Consider the following 16,224-nt stretch of genomic DNA (forward strand, 5'->3'; position numbering starts at 1 on the left):
GTCCCTTCCTTTGTGTAGTAAGTTTCTTGCACAAGGAAGTACTTTAAACCTATCAGATTTCAGTCTCTTCAGTTTTCAGGTTCATCCAGTCCTTTCTAGATAACATCTGGATAGGTAAGTCCTCCCAACTCCCTAACATCAACACAGTCCTAATATTTTTACTTTAGTTATTAATGGAATTTCATGAATAAAGATAGACCAGTTCTGGACTCCAGCTCCCTCCTAACAGTGCAAGATGTCCCTTAAAACAGTGTCCAGGATGACTTCTTGTTGAAACAGCTCCTTTCCTCTTCAAGTTCCTTTCTCTTTTTGATCCTTGTCTTATGTTTCACTACCTTCTCACTGAAGTGACATTCACTATTTTTATTAACAAGCAGCAGAGCTTGTCTAGCAGGTAAAGGAAGCTGATAGGGGCAAGGTGTTACAGGCTGATGAACTGAAGAAGCTCCAACCACAACACTTGAGAAAGAAACAGGAGCTGGAGTAATAAAAATGTACCTGCACCCATAAACCTGATAGAAACAACACAGCTGCAGCTCCTCCCTCCACTGGGTGCTACAACCCCTCCTGCACCCCTGCCAAGCCATGTTACTGACACAAGGCCAGGGAACTTTTCTCAGTAGATTCATTGATGACCAGGTGACTTTGTCCAGACTTTGCAGCAAACAAATAAGTTTGGTTATTCATTGGATAAATGAAATATCCTTTGTTAACTTCCTTTTTTCAGCTCATTTATACCAGTGGTACAGCGAATACAATTTTCATGAAGTCTTTCCTGTTTGGGGTAACACTCCCTGCTGTTATTAGACACAGATGAAATCAGCCTACAGGCAGGGCCCAGTGCTGGTGAAGTCTGCAATCAAATGTTCAGTAGTTATTTGTTACCTGCAATCAAATGTTCAGTAGCTATTGGTTACCTTAATTGTGAAACCTCTTATCTTGATCCTTAGGGGAGGAGGGGGGAAGAGGGAGAGCAGGGGTAGTGAGAACAGAATCACCTTCAAGGCTTATTAAGAGATAAGATTGTTAAATGCATTCATTATACAGCGAGTGGGAAAGAAGTTTTAAAGGCTACTGAAGAGCTATTTGTAAACAAACACTGAGTGCACCTCAGCTCTGTGTTTATTCCAGTAAGGTGGGTTGCAGCTAATCAATGAAGTCTGGACTTCCTGGTGTTATTTAGCCTTGTGGGGAATTATACAGCAACATTAGAAGGCCTCTGGATTTCATCAGGCCAACAACTGGGCAATGAACACAACATTCTGTGGGGCTGGTGGCCAAGGATTGCTGCTTCTTGTGTTTGACAGGACCCTTTGTCACCTGCTACTTAATTGTATCTCACGTGGAAGAAAGAGCATTCTTTCAAGGGCTACTGGGAACTAGTTACTTGCAATTCCTCTTAATTTGCACATTGCATACAAACCCAAAAAGGAGACTGGTCCAAGACAATGGAGTTTAAAAACAGGAAAGAAAAGGTAGAAAGTCCTGGCAGTGTACACTGTATACAAAGCAAGGGAATGCTGTTGCATGCCGTGCTTTGAATGGGAACTCCTGGGTGAAAACGCTGCTTTTCACCCTGTGTATTTGTGTTATGAAAATGAGGTTGAAAACTCTGGGAGTGTATTGATGTCCTTGCAGAAATTCAAATGGTATAGGATGTACTGTACCAAGCTCAGGAAGGAGGTACCTCTAGATTTTATCAAGCTGAAGTGGAAACTCCATCAATTTACTGCATGGAATAAATGGAGAATGATGTGACACGCACTCCTCTGCTGGTACCACTAATACTTCAGAAGATGCTTGCAGAAAATAAAAAACAAAAGAGAAAGGAAAGAGCAGGAGAGTCTGTGCAGCGGGGATGGTGTAGATATCAAGGTCTGCTCAGCTACCATCCCAAACTGACTAAACTTTGCACCTGAACTTGCATACACTCAAGATGACCAAATAAATCTTCCTTCCCTGAATTCTGAAAGAAAGCACATGTACAATGCAAACAATATTGAACACTGTCTGTAATCCTCCAAGCAATAAAACCAGATATGGGTCTCCTCTTTGTTACTCTCTAAAGACAGGAATGGTCTAACAGGGTAGCTAGTCTGACCTCAGGAGCAGGCAAAGCCCCACCACTTGTTTTAAAAGAAAAAAATACAGATGGGGAAGTAAATGGAAATAAAGCAAAAAGACCAATCTGTGTCAGTAATTAATTTAACTAAAGTAAGAAAGGCTTCAATCTGACCCTTTAAGCATAGGGACACCTAGAGAAAGATTTGTTGGACTAGACAAGACAGACCTTAGCAGAGCAATTTTAAGGTGAGTAAAAAACTGGTTTAAAGACATAAATGAATAGCGACTGAAATTTAATAAAGTTATTACTAACCCTCTGAATTCACAACTCTGCAATCCACTGGAATCCTCCTTTGGGAATGAGAGTTCCAGTAACTACAGTAATCTTTGCCTTTCCCATCAAGAGGCTGAGCTCTGATATCCACATGACTGTATGGACACAAGTGTCTGTTTTGCTGCTGTCAAACCTTAACAGCATTTTGGTTTTTTGTTCCAGCTGTTTTCCCTTTTTGCTGGCCAGAGTTCTCTGGTTTGGTTACCTTGCTCCTAATATTAAGAACTAACAGGAAAGAGAATCTACTTGCATTTGTTCTGAGCTTCTCTCTGGGGAATATGGTACTTACGAGATGGCCTCTATCATATCCATTCCCATTTCAACACAGCAGTGTGCATGGTCAGCTCTTGCTTCTGGCAACCCAGACACACAGTAATAGCAATCACCCAGGATCTTGATCCGTAAACAGTGGTTCTCCTTAAGAAAAAATAAGAATAATAAAGGAGAAAGAAGTATTCAGCTTATATTCATGCTTGCAATAGCTTGCCTTTTAGGGCAGTGAATATTTAAGAAATCCAGTGAACCAGCACAGTATGTCATTCTTGCAACAGGAGAATGAAAACAAGAGGAAACAAAATTATAATAGAGAACTTACAGCTGCAAGTTTATCGAATCTGGCAAAGAGCTCGTTCAGCGTCATGACCAGCTCCTGAGCAGTGCACTGGGAGGCCAGACTGGTGAAACCCTCTATGTCTGCAAAGAGGATGCTTGGGAAAAGAGAGGGAAAAAAAAGAAAGTGTTACAAAATTTGTTGCTGATATTTGTGTAAGTGTAAATTGCACATAGAAGTCTGGGATGGGAAGGCATGCGGGGTGTCCCAGCCCCAGAGCAACAAGGAGATGAAGAGCTTTAATGTACCTTAGGATGCAGCCCCTACCCCACCTGCAGCACCCAGGAGCTCCTCCCAGTTAGGCTGCAAGCCCAAAGTGACCAATGTGCTGCCAAATGACAATTGCAGACCTTGCCAGCTGAGGCCAGCTGTGACATAAGGATATCACATCACAGGTCCACCCAAGATGGACTGGGAAAGCCCTGTGAAAGCAGCCTGGACTGTTTTGAAAGCACAATTATTTGAATCACAAGTATTATTAATGACTCTTTGATTTCAGTGAATCAATATTAATGTTGTGCTGCAAGGACAACAGTGGGTTGTGGGTTTTTTTTTAAACTGCACAAAGATTTTGTCTCATTGATAATTACAACATGGAAAATACTGACTTGCAATCAAACCCAGCCATTATGGCAAATTTAAAACTATTCAGTAAAACAAGGAGCAGACTTTATCTATATAGATCCAAGATAAAATGTAGACATGCACACACAGTTATATAAATAGAAAATTCATGAGTTCTACTTGTATATTGGAATATTTATCCAGTGGTTGATTTGTTCTTTGAAGTTGATTATTGCCATCAAGATGTACTTGGAAAAGAAATTAAAAGTATAAATAACAACCACTTTGGAATTGTTTCTTCTTTGTAAAATAAAACTCCAACATGTTTTAGGCAAATTGCAGAGGTATGTTTTCAGTTGGAATTCCCTGCAATGCCTTCAGTCAGAAAGCAAAATCAACAAAAATATTTTCACAAGCATTTTTTGCAAAACTCCTGAAACACATTTCAATTCTGGCATGCTTTTCTTATTTTCCTTCTACATTTCAACTCCAATAAATCACCAAGCAAACATATTGCATTAAATACTTCTTTGTTAGTCACACTGATGCTAAAATGTACAAGAGAAAAACAAGACGAATGCAGGGATGTCTTAATCAAAATATACTTTGCCATTTTTAAGCACTTGAGAAAACACACAAAAATAAATCAAGATTCCACATATTTACAAATAAAAGTAAACCTCCTGAAGAAACACACTTAAAATTAAATGAAAGCTTAGACAAGTCTGTACTGCTCATAAGCAATTTAAGTACGTGCTAATATGTAATGTACAAATGGGAAATGTCTCCAGTTCTAGTGGCAGTAACCTAATGTCTTGTTGAAAGCACGTTCCTCTTCCAACATAGGGAAAATTGCAAATTAGTAATTTTTGAACATGTTCACACTCTGCTTGTGTGCATGTTGCAATAGTTTTGTGTTAGAACAGGAGAAATCAAGATCATCTGCTGCCCTGACATTCAGATATCAACGGGTGTATCTGAAAATACTACACAGGGATGCCCTGAGCCTTCTCCTCATGCCTAATAAATGTGGATAAATGATTGAGGTTGCTCTCATCATTCCCCATTACTATCATTCCAGATAAATGGATCAGACATTTCTAGAAGTGAAATGGTGGCAATATTTCAACCACACAAATGAAGCAATCAGCAGAGCCCTATGGAGCTGTTCTGCACACAGATTTGTGTTAGCTAACCAAGCACCTGGGTGCATTACAGCCAGCCAGCTGTGTGACCTGCTCTGCCACCCAACAGCCACACTGCTGAGCTATCAGCAGACACTCTCTGGGACACGTGGGCTGAAGGGAATGGAAAACCTCACCAGGGTATGGAAAGGACTGCATGTGAGATGGCAGAGGACAGAGCAGGTAGCTGGGAACTGAAGATGGAGAGGACAGACACACATTCATGCCAGGTGACTGGAGAAAGAGCAGGACACAAGAGTCAGAGAAAACAGTCCTTGACAACTGGAACCCAGCCTGAAGCCTCTGTCCTCTGTTCTCAGCAAGGTACTCAGAAAGCCACAAAATCACATTTTACTCCTCTGCCTAATCTGCCCCCTCCACACACTCCTGCTAGCACTGCAGCTCCTGCAGCAGAGACTCCAGCCAGGTTTGTCAGTCCCAGCCCCTCCTGCAAGGGAGGAATGGAGACAGGAATTTCTGTTCCTGCTGTTACTAGCCCTTGCAACCCTTACAATTCAGCCTGCTCCCTGTAAAATACCCAACAAGCCAGAAGTGACAAGGAAAAGAGTTGTCTCTTACAGCAGCCATCATGGAACAGCCCATGATCCTCATCCTGTGTTTAGTCAGAGCTGTTATTTGAAATGAAGCTTGTTATATCTATGTCCTTATACACACAACACACACAGTGAGATGTCTGAAGCACCTCCAGAGCCTGCCAGTGCATCTTACCCAGACTAGCAGCCTTAGAGATTAAACACACAGATTCCCGCTACTCTTAACTCCTTACTCCACACTTCAGCCATGTCAGACTAACTCCCCTCAGCAGTGAAAATATTTTATTAAAGGACCATGGTGTTGGTGATTGTGATGAAGGGCCCAACTCATGCCAACTATTTGTCAGTCTTCAGAGGTCATGGCATTTCCTTGCTGGTGGGAGGACAATGCCAGTAACAGCCTCCCTTGTGCCAAAATGTGCGGCAAATGACAGCGGGTCAAAAAAAGGTCAAAGGAAATAAATATTATAGCTATAAAATACCGTGAGATGAGTAAGGCAGTGGTTTAGCAGTACTATTAGCTGGAGCAGATTAGAAGGGATTGACCACAAAATCTGCAGTCTGGACATCAGCAACTATTATCAGCCCTGAGTCCCAGTCCCTTCATCTGGGAGGCTACTGCTTTGTGGAAAAACCAGTTTAGCATGTAATTAAAATGTTGTAATGGTTTCAGAGTTCTTGATATATTTTCCACTCCATCACGGTCTTCAGATTTACCATCTGATTGGGTTTTGTCCAGCAGTAACCAGGGTATGACCTCAAAAAATACAGAAAATGGTTCATTTCTGGGAAAGACAGGGAAGAAAAGAGGAGTTATCATTAATTTTATATGTCTTTCTAAATACTTTCTGTTTTATTTTGGTTGAAAAGTACCACAAATTGTGTTTTAGGGTAGAGGTGAATACTTTCCTAAGCTCCTATTTCAGTTCCTATTTCCAGCAAGGACTGGCTCAAGATTTCATAGCTGTACAAGGCAAGCTCAGTTTTGTGGCTGTTGCCCTGCATGGCTCATGATGCTGACAGGAAAATGGATGGAAAAGAACCTGATGGCAGATCCTGCCATCCTTCCTTCTGCTTAGGAATCAGCATGATACCTGCCTGGTGTCACCCAAACCCTAGGCAGGAAGAGGAAAGACAGATACAGGGACTGGAACACCCCATAGCTGCTGCTGGCTCCTATGGATTCCACCGTGTCTGAAGGGCAGCACAGGGCAGGCTGGGCTCACAGCTCCAGCTGCTGCTGCCATGGCAATGCCAGCTCTGCCTGAGCTTGGCTCTTCCCAAAACTACCAGGACACAGCGGACTGCAAGGCCTCCATGAGCAGGATGTCTGAGTGCTCTGTGCACAGTGCTCCACAGAACTGCAAAGGCAGACTGAGCTGAAATGGAGAGAACACAGCCAGGATGCAGAGACGAGAGGAGAAAATTCCCATCCTGCTGAGTTCAGCTTTCCCATTTTTTGGTCTGTAATGCATTCACACAACAGTTAAGATACCTGTGGACAAGCAGCTCTGGAACCAGCAGGAGCCTCAGCGCAACATCCCAGAGACCAGCTCAGGTCCATCCCACTACACCGAGTCCTACCACTGCAGGTCCTTTAAAACTATCTCCTATAAGTCAGGTGATCCTGAGGCAGAAGCATCACAGGATCTTTGAGATGGCAAAAGATGGCAAAGGAGAACTTTCTTTGCAAGTGTGCAGGAAGGGGAGAGGTTTGGCAGAACGCAAAGAATATAAGGAGTGAGAAGAGCTAAGGACCAGGTGAGAAGAAGGAAACCACGAGATGCTTAAAAACCACACACATCTACAGGGTATGATTTTGCAATGCAGACTTAAATGTCTGGAGCTAATACAGTTATTAAAGGAGGGACATGACACATTTTTCCCTGCAAATGCAGAATTATTCAAAATGCGAAATTAAATCATGAGTGCTTCTAATGTAAAAACAAAATACCCAGCCGTGTTCTATTTCAAGCCATGTGCGTGCCATGCACGCCAGCCACAACATAAATCAAGCAAGGCAAGAAACACAAACCCTATCACCATCACAACGGTGATGCCAGTCAGGAATATAAACACCATGTGTTGCTGGAAACCAAACGCCACAGGCACTGCATGGGAAACAGAACAAAACCCCAGACTCAGAGAGCTTTAATGCCTTATAATAACTGCAAAGTGCTTTTGACTGGATCTGAACTGTGGTATTTTACCACAATGAACACTACCTACAAGAGAAGAAAGAGTTCATGTGCCATGGTAAAATAATCATTGTTCACTAGACGCAAGCATTCACGAGCAAAGGTGTAACAAGAATGCCACTGACTTTAGACAGAGTCTGCCCTTGCCAGTGAGCTCACTAAGCTAATGGGGGAGGACAGGGTCTCAGGGTGCTACAACACCATCCACTGCAATTGGTGTTGCATGCCATTGAGTCATACTGTGAACAAGGAAGAAAAAGAAAAAGGATGGACCAAGATGAAGCTAACAAAACTCTCACTTGAAAGGCTGGGTCAAGCTCTTTATACCAAAGCAGGCTTTCAGAGAACTACAGTAATGATGAAGTTGGAAGGGACCTCTGGAGGTCATCTCATTTAACCCTCTGCTCAAGCAGGGCCACCTAGAGATAGTTACCCAAGACCATGTTTAGATGTCTTTTGAGTATCTCCAGGGTGGGAGTATCTCTTCAGCATTTTAGTAAATTAGTCAATTTTTGCACTTGGACAATTGTTTAAAAGCCAGTTCCCCTCCTGCACTATAGACCCAGAATTATTTTTCAGCTCCAGTGGCACAAACAAAGTATTAAGTTCATCTAGAAGTTCCTGGAGTAGACAAGACATCAAGATAAATCCAATCTCTCCTTCTTAGCTACTTGGGGATGGGATGGCACAGAGATCCTCTTTGTCTTCTACTCACCCTGTGCACAAGATAGGATTCCAGCTTCCAGAGAAGCTGAGAACATCTCATCATGCTCTTTCCCTGCTGAATTTGACAGCAGCAACAACAAAAGGACAAACCAAAACAAGTTGAGGACAAGTTCCCAGCAGTGCCACAGTGGCCATGGTCAGGCAGCAGCATGTCTGGGAAAAGCAGCACCAATGTGAGCAAGGGCAGCAGAGCCCACCTAGGGAGGGTGAAGGGGCCCTCACAGATCATTGTGCTGAGTGACAGCCCAGTGACCAGACCAGCAAGCTGCTTCTAGACCATCTCAGGTCTCAACAGCACATCAGCCTTGCTCTCTTGGGATGTCTGTGTGACAGGCTAAAGACACAGCCTTAGCGATGCAAAAAATATTCTCCAGAACAGCAGGACATCAGACAGACCAGAGGTTAAATTTTTTCCTTTTCCTACAGTCATGGGAAAAAAGCAAACACAACAGCAAAAAGATACATGCTCTATCCTCAACTTATATGGTCATTTTGGAGAAGATCCATTTAGTACTGGAAATCACCTATTGTTTAAAATGAGCCCAAGGACTGTTGCGACACATGAGCTGGCACAGCTCCCCTTTGGAAAGGAGGACTCAGTCTTGCACCATGTTCCACCTTGAGACCATTCATGCTGGCTCCCACTTGCTCAAGAGGGTGAGAAGGGGCACATATACACAAATGTTGTGATAAGCAAAGGAGTACTGGTGAGAGAGAGGAAAACACAAAGTAGGAGGAAACACACCAAAAAAAACACCCTATAAAACCAAAACCCTGAAAAACTGTGAGCCTTTTCACCTTTTTCTTTACAACAAAAGGCAGAAAACCTCCCTCCCATCCCTCTTCAAAGCTGCCAAAAATGTAAACCAAACTCACATGCCATATTTGAGAACTTCACTCTGCAAGGTCACACTAAGTCAATCTGGTGGCAGCAAAAACCAACAAAGAAGCAGGAGAGCAGATGGCTCTGGGAGACACTGGTGGCAACGTGCAGTCTGCCATCCACAGCCACTGCATGATGACAGCCAGGCTCTTTGCAAAGACACAAACTGCAGAGCCCTGCTTTGACTCGATTTTCCTGTGTTTGCTCTCAGGTGAGTGTTACTGGAGCTCAGAACTGCCTGAGGGGCTTATCTGGGAGATGCACATCTCCAGCACAAACATTTGTGGCTGCAGCTCTGTCTGCATTAGCAGGGCCGGGAATGCCCTATGGAAAGGGTCTGGCCCTGCTGATGCTCAGGAGCTGCTGAGAAAAATGGCATCAGACTGTCCATCATGGTCATCTCCTCACTTCAGTGGTCTGTCCCTCACTGACAGCACAGGAAATGAGAAGAAATTTAGATCCTGAAATTACTAACCAGAAGGGGAAAAGTGCACCAGTCATGCAAAGAAAAGTTTTTCCATTACCTCCCTAGGTTTGCAGTTTACAAGCATGAGTAGAATCCCCAGTTAATGGAACTTAGCTATAGCTAGGCAACATCAGTACTCCTTTTTTTTATTTTAAACATGAAAAACTTGCTATCCTCTCCTTCTAAACATTTTGAGTTACAAGATTTTCCTATTTCAGCAGACTATATTTAACCAGATTGATTTTTCACTGGAAACAGGAGTAATAAATAGTCTTTTGGGAAGAAAAGCTACTTAAGGAAGGCAAAACCAAATAAAAATAGATATGCAGCAGCTACCAGCCAAACTATAGGTGTGACACACTATAGATGGCTTTGAGATGACTGAAAGAAATTTTAATCCTCCATCATTGCCAGCTGAATTAGATACTTCTGTCTGTCAAACCTAAAAAAGAGATCCAACCATTCTAAATAAGACTTTGTGTTATTAAGAAGGAGAAAATTTAGACCTTTTTCATTTATCTAAGAAGGGACTTATGGGAATGTAAATTTTTTTCCAATTGCTCTGGTCAGGGGAAAAAAACATGTAAATAAAAAAGATGCCAAATCCATTCCATCTCCAAAGAAGTTTAAGAGGGCAAAGCTGAAGGATAGGGCCTTTTGCAGGAAGGACCCATGCACAGTGCTGACCCCAACCACGTGCCTTTGCTATGGCTCTGAGCAAGCCCAAACCCACCCAGCTCTGCCTGACCAGTACAAAAGAGCTGGCAGGGCTGTCCAAACTGGAGCTGAATCCAGCCCACACCAAAATAAATGTCAGATTCATTTTTGTTCCACAATACAGCCTGAAATCCAGAACTGCAGGTAAAACAGAAAGGAAAAGCCATATCTGGTTTTCAAACTTCAGGTGTGCTTTTTCCTTTGAGCATTCCTGAAGCCTGTTTTCTGAGACTGAAGCAATCTCTGATATGAAAATCCTGCTGTAAACCAATAAGTAGGACAGCAGAGCTAAGAGAATTCTGAAAAAAGGGACCAGCACAGTTGTAATTCTGTTCAGGGCAGGAAGGCCCTATTCCTTCCTGCCTTTTTGTTGAGACAATACCTTTCAAAATTGACTGAAGCTAGAGAATCAGCATGGTAGGAAAGAGAAACAACTAAAAATGTAAGTATTAAAGCAAAAGAAAACCTGTTGCAAAGGGACCATGTGCCAGCAATCCATTGGTTGTCAGAGAAGGCAAGAGAGAAATATATTTTGTCACAGTTAACAGTTTCACAAGTGTATCCTGGCTCAGATACATGGCATAGAGATGAAATTGCTTCTAATCAGGTTTGTGATGCTTTCTCTTATATATTGTTCAGGTCTTTGTATTTGATGCAGAAAGAATGAGCTCTTCATAGCTGTGAAAACTGCCTTCAGTCTGTTCTTGTCTGGTATCATGGATATTCAGGCTAACAATGATGCTTTGTACTCCCTAACCAAAAAGCTGCAGTGATTCTGCATGCAGCCAGCACTTCAATCTAACCTTACTTCTTCACTCTTTCCCCAGGTCCTGTCCTTTGAGGATCTATTTACTTTGTCATTTCAGCAAGTCAGGGTTTTCCCTCTGGAAAGTCACTACAGAATGAAAACATTACATTAGTATATAAATGTAATAATTTAAAACATTAAGGAGCAATTGTGCATTTTCCAAAGTGGGTAAGTAGCAAAATGCAGACTCCCAATGGATCAGCTGAGAAGGGACAAGTGCTGTGATGTTCTGTGTACATGATTTCCATGGGTAGCTTATTAGATCAATAACACAAAGTGGTGGAAAACAGTGCTGAAGAGCACAAACATGAGTCTTCCTGCCCTTTTTGGAACAGTCAGCATGAGTGGACTCACTGCACCCCCACTTCTATACTTTAAAATGTAGTTGACGAGCTGTGTTTTTAAAGTTGCACTGATGAAACTGTAAAGAGAAATGGGCCCAAAGCATTTAGAGACACTTAACTGCACTTTATAATGGTCACTTTTCTGAGAAACACCAAGGAACATCAGTGGAGAGACACTGTAAAATGAAGACATAATTCTTCATCAGGTATTTTGAAAGTTAAAATGGCTGCCCAAAGAAAATGGCACAGCTCATTAACTAAGGGATCAATGTTATTTGATTAATAAACAAACCTGATAATAAATTTAATAATAAACCACATTCATGTTTTCAGTGACAAGAGAGATTGGCTGCAATGTCAGAATCAAATGAAAAGGAAAAAATCCTGCAGGAAATTGAACTTGTTATCTGGTTGTTGTACACTGCATTAATTTTCCTTACTTGATAAGAACCAGTAATGAATAGATACCCTCAACTCACAACTGAAGTTTCCCAACTTTACAAGAGCTATAATTTAACATTAAGGGGTTTTCTCCCTTTTTAAGATGTCACCTACCATCACATCTGAATTGACCAGTGGCACTTGGGTTGATATCTATTTTTGGTTCCCTTTGGTGACACAGAAAACTCCAGCTTCCATGGAGAAACAAGGTAAATATAATGAAATTCTGTACAATTGGTATCATCAGTAAAACCACGCCTTCTCAGAAGGTAGTTCAGTTGAGTTACTTCATAAAGATTCTATGCAAAGATGGTCCTTGAACAGGGAATATGAAATTCCATGCACCTCTTCAGCCCCTAATATATCTCATATTCCAAATACTTGTCATATTTCCATGATTTCATAGGGAGTAAGCAGTGACACTGAGCAACTGGTAAAATGCCATTGGTGCTAGAGAAGCAACAACACACTATTTTCTAGAGACAGCAGTATGATATATAGATAATACAGAAAGATGCTCAAGGTGACATGGGAAAACCCTGGCAAAGCAGGAGTGTGAATCCTGGCCTCCTAAGCGCAGGAAACATCCACACAAACCCTACTCCTGACATGCTGGAGCAGGAACCATGGTGAAGGCAGGTCTGCTCACTGCAAATGTCTCTCTAACTTTCCCCTAAATCTCCCCTGATTTTTGCACTCAGTGGTTTCTTCTCATAATGAAGCAGACATATAATTTTAACTTGATTTCAAGAGAATTACTGTAATTGCCACCAACAGAATAATAGATCCACATATAAAGAAATGGCTTTTCTCTTGCCTTTTCCATTGGAAAATTTAATTTCTGTGTTAATGCATTAAGATATTTCACTAAGCCATTTGCTTGCTACTCTCAATAATCACAAAATATTATTACCAAATGTAGTTCCTGCAAACAGCTATTAGTTTACCAGTGTTCTAATATCAATAAAATCAGTAGAATCTGACCAGGTGTTTCCTACAGCACAGAAAGCCACCTTGGAGACCACTTAAAGCATATAATATGGTAATGTGTCTCATAGTATAAAAATAAGAGGAAAGTTGCTGTTTCAGATCTTTCTATATCTATGCAAAACCAGTCTAGCTAATTTCTGTTTACTTTCTATGCCAGCACAGTAGCAGCAATTTTGGTTTTCACAAAGCTGCATGGAATGGAATTTAAGTGCCAGGGAGGACACATGCCCATGTGAAATCTAACAAAGCTGGCAACAAAATTGTGGCTGACGAGTCACAGGACAGACAGGTTGGGACTTCTCCTCTTGGGGATCTGGGGAATCCAGAGCTGAATCCACTTGCAGAGAAGGAAGGAGTTTGAACAAACTGCCCCAAGTGAAATGTCTTTTAGAATACCCATGTTAACAGCCACACTGATCCTGTCCCCAGCACTGGCACATTCAGGTTTCTAACAGATGCCTGGGATTAGAGTGATTTGCTCCTCCAGACAGGAGTAGGCATGGCTATGGTGAAGTGTTTCTCAAACAACACATCTGTGTTCTCCCTGGGGTCTGTGCTGTGGCTGCATGGACTGAAGTGGCACCAGGTCCCAGTAAGCAGGGCCTGGGGCTGTCAGGCACATCTGGAGCAGAGGGCAGCGGGAGGAAACGAAGCATGCAAACAGAACACAAACCCTAAAGATCTTTGAACAGCCTGCAACTTGCAAGATGCTCACTAAGGCAAAGTGCAGCTGTGCTTTTTGGTGCTTGGGTGGCTGGGTTAAATGATCCTGCAGTTCAGATATCAGAAGATGATTCCCTATTCCTACACACCAAGCCACTCTCCGGAAGCCTGAAAATGCTTAGCACAGCTACTCTATTTCTTAAATACCACAATAAACAAACTTGCAGAAGTGCTGCATTCTAATAGCCACTGCACAGAAAGAAAGCAAGAAGGGAGGAGGGGAAGTGCAGCAGCCCACACAACATCAAATGCTGGTAGGCTCAGTGCTAAACAGCAGATGATTCTTACTGAATAACTGCCCTAGATTTTGCAAACAATACAGGGAACAAAAATAGAAACCCATTTACATATTGCTGTTAATAACTTTATTTATAGTGTCACAGCTAGAGCACAATAACTGCAGCCATGGCTTAACTTGAAAGCCATTCACTGTGGAAGAGTCAGACAGATACTGCTTTCTCAGTCCTTATGCAACAGAGAAAAAATCCTGCTAACAACATCCAGTCACCAGAGTCCTTGTAAACAGAATCTGAAAAGAAGTTAACAGCAGTCAAAGCCAAAAGCAAACCATCCCCAGAATCTTTTTGGCTTCTGCACCTTCTGGCTACTTAGGACATGCTGTAGTTAATCAAAGACCACCAGAGCTAGAAACCCTGACAAGCAATTTTCCACTTCAGTTTGAGCCTAGTGATAGCACCTTACAGGAATTCTTGACTGTTGTTTAATTTATTTCTTTGGTTGTTACTTGTTTGCTTGAATTAAGAGGTACAGACAGGGCTCAGACTAGGTCAGCAGCTACAGTAAGAAACAGTATGTGTCCAGCATTAAAGAGAATCCCTCCCACATCTGTGCTGCCATCTACATGACTGTAGCCAAATCGTACCTGGGAGCCAAGATTCCTGCCAGATAAAATACCACCGGCCTGACACAAAAAACTGGCATATCTTTAAGGTACAGAAATTTGTATCCTTGATTCCATAGTATTTTGCAAATGCCTGCTATTTATAAGTAAATGGAGTGAAACGGAAAGCAAGAAAACCATCTCCTATGACCCATCACCCAAAATGTGAGAAAACATGGATCTAATTTTCCCTCTGCTTGAATACAGCCTGAACTGGACAACTGGCTATTTTGGATTGGGAACAGGGGTGCCCTCAGGACCTCATGCTGCAGCTGCTCATTACATATAAAATACTCAGAATAATTAGAGGCAGAGACAGCGAGCGCTCCGCTCTGCCCTGCTGATTATGGTGCATGCTGTGACATGGGACAGTGGGATTCAAGCTGCTGCTCCAGGGTTTGATTCTTTTATATAGAAAAATGAAACAGAATTAACAAAAGAAAATGAGGATGCCTTCTTCATTTATGGCCTCTCCAAGGAGATGTGGCCTCAAATGCCCTCTGATACATGGGAAAACCAAATTCAGATTATCTACCCTGGCAGTGGGCTCCTGATGAGCATGGTGTTCCTCATCCCTTGTGCCTCCTCGGGTCTTTGCTACCTCTGTGTTGTCCTTTCTGCCACATGGGATGTCAACTGAGTTATTAATTCTCTGAGTTTCCATTTTAGTGAGGAACAGGAAGATGTCCCTTTGGCCTGGCAGCCCAGCCATGGCCCACTCGCTCCCCTGCACCCATGAGAAGTGGCCAGCACAGAGAGTGTGTGTGTTTGTGTGTGTGTGTGTTTGTGTGTGTGTGTGTGTGTCTGTGTGTCTGTGTATGTGTTTGTGTCTGTGTGTGTGTGTGTTTGTGTGCCTCTGTGTGTGTGTTTGTGTCTGTGCATGCTCCCTGCTGGCTCCTTAGGCACAGCTCCTCAGAACCTTCACCACACAGTCATCAGGATATTTCTGCAGTGGGAGCCAAGCATGTCTGAGCTCTGATCAGCCTCACCACCAAGTCAAATTAAAGAACTCACTGTTCATCCCAGGTTTTAACTATTCAGACAAGATACCATTTTCAGTTTACTTTTTCCCCCGCTGCATACTTCCAAGGAAAAGCAGCTCAGCAGGTAAGCTACACCTGCAATTTCAGTGTCCCTGAGCTTTGCAAGAAATTTGCAATCACTTCCAATTTCAACAGAAAAATTTTACTCAGTTTGCAGCTGAAAATTATAAAGAGTACTAGATAGTAAGAACAGAATATCACAATTTACACTCTGGAACACAACTTTGTCTCTGCATGAGACCTGTCATCCTAAACTGTGACCTGATGATTCCACAGAAGGGAAGAATCTTAGGGAAGAAAGGCGAGGATGTGAGTTTTTTCTCATTTTTAATTGAAACAAAGTAGAACTATTAAATGAAAAGGCCTCTTCTTCTCTTGCCTGGAAAGGAAATTAATCTCACAAAGGGGCTTACAGTAGCTTTGAATGCAATCCAGAACAAAAGATTCCAAATAAAACAGAATAATTATACTTTTATGGATCAGCTCTTGGCATTTGTTGAAGTCTGATCTGTAACTGCAATGCTCAAGTTCCCCTGAGCAGAAGCCAAAGTTTTGTTTGTTTTGTCCCACAAATTGATTCTTATTAGCTCATTCTTTGGAAACAGCCATGGCACAAAGCAGTGGTGCATCGGTGTGCATGTTATTGGGAATGGAGGCTCTCCACCAATGCTGCT

The 16,224-nt window shown here is 42.3% G+C and overlaps 1 protein-coding gene across 1 annotated transcript in view; it reads right to left on the bottom strand.

The window, feature by feature from the left end:
* Window positions 1-16,224, bottom strand: part of ADCY5 (adenylate cyclase 5) — a 204,269-nt gene that overhangs the window by 53,223 nt on the left and 134,822 nt on the right. Inside the window, exons 4-5 of the mRNA XM_066553913.1 lie at window positions 2,994-3,105; window positions 2,688-2,815 (exon numbers count right to left, since the gene is read on the bottom strand). Of these exons, the coding sequence (XP_066410010.1) occupies window positions 2,688-2,815; window positions 2,994-3,105 (240 nt within the window). The remainder of the gene's footprint in view (window positions 1-2,687; window positions 2,816-2,993; window positions 3,106-16,224) is intronic.

Source organism: Molothrus aeneus, chromosome 7 (genome assembly GCF_037042795.1).
Source record: "Molothrus aeneus isolate 106 chromosome 7, BPBGC_Maene_1.0, whole genome shotgun sequence".
Classification (NCBI taxonomy): Eukaryota; Metazoa; Chordata; class Aves; order Passeriformes; family Icteridae; genus Molothrus; species Molothrus aeneus.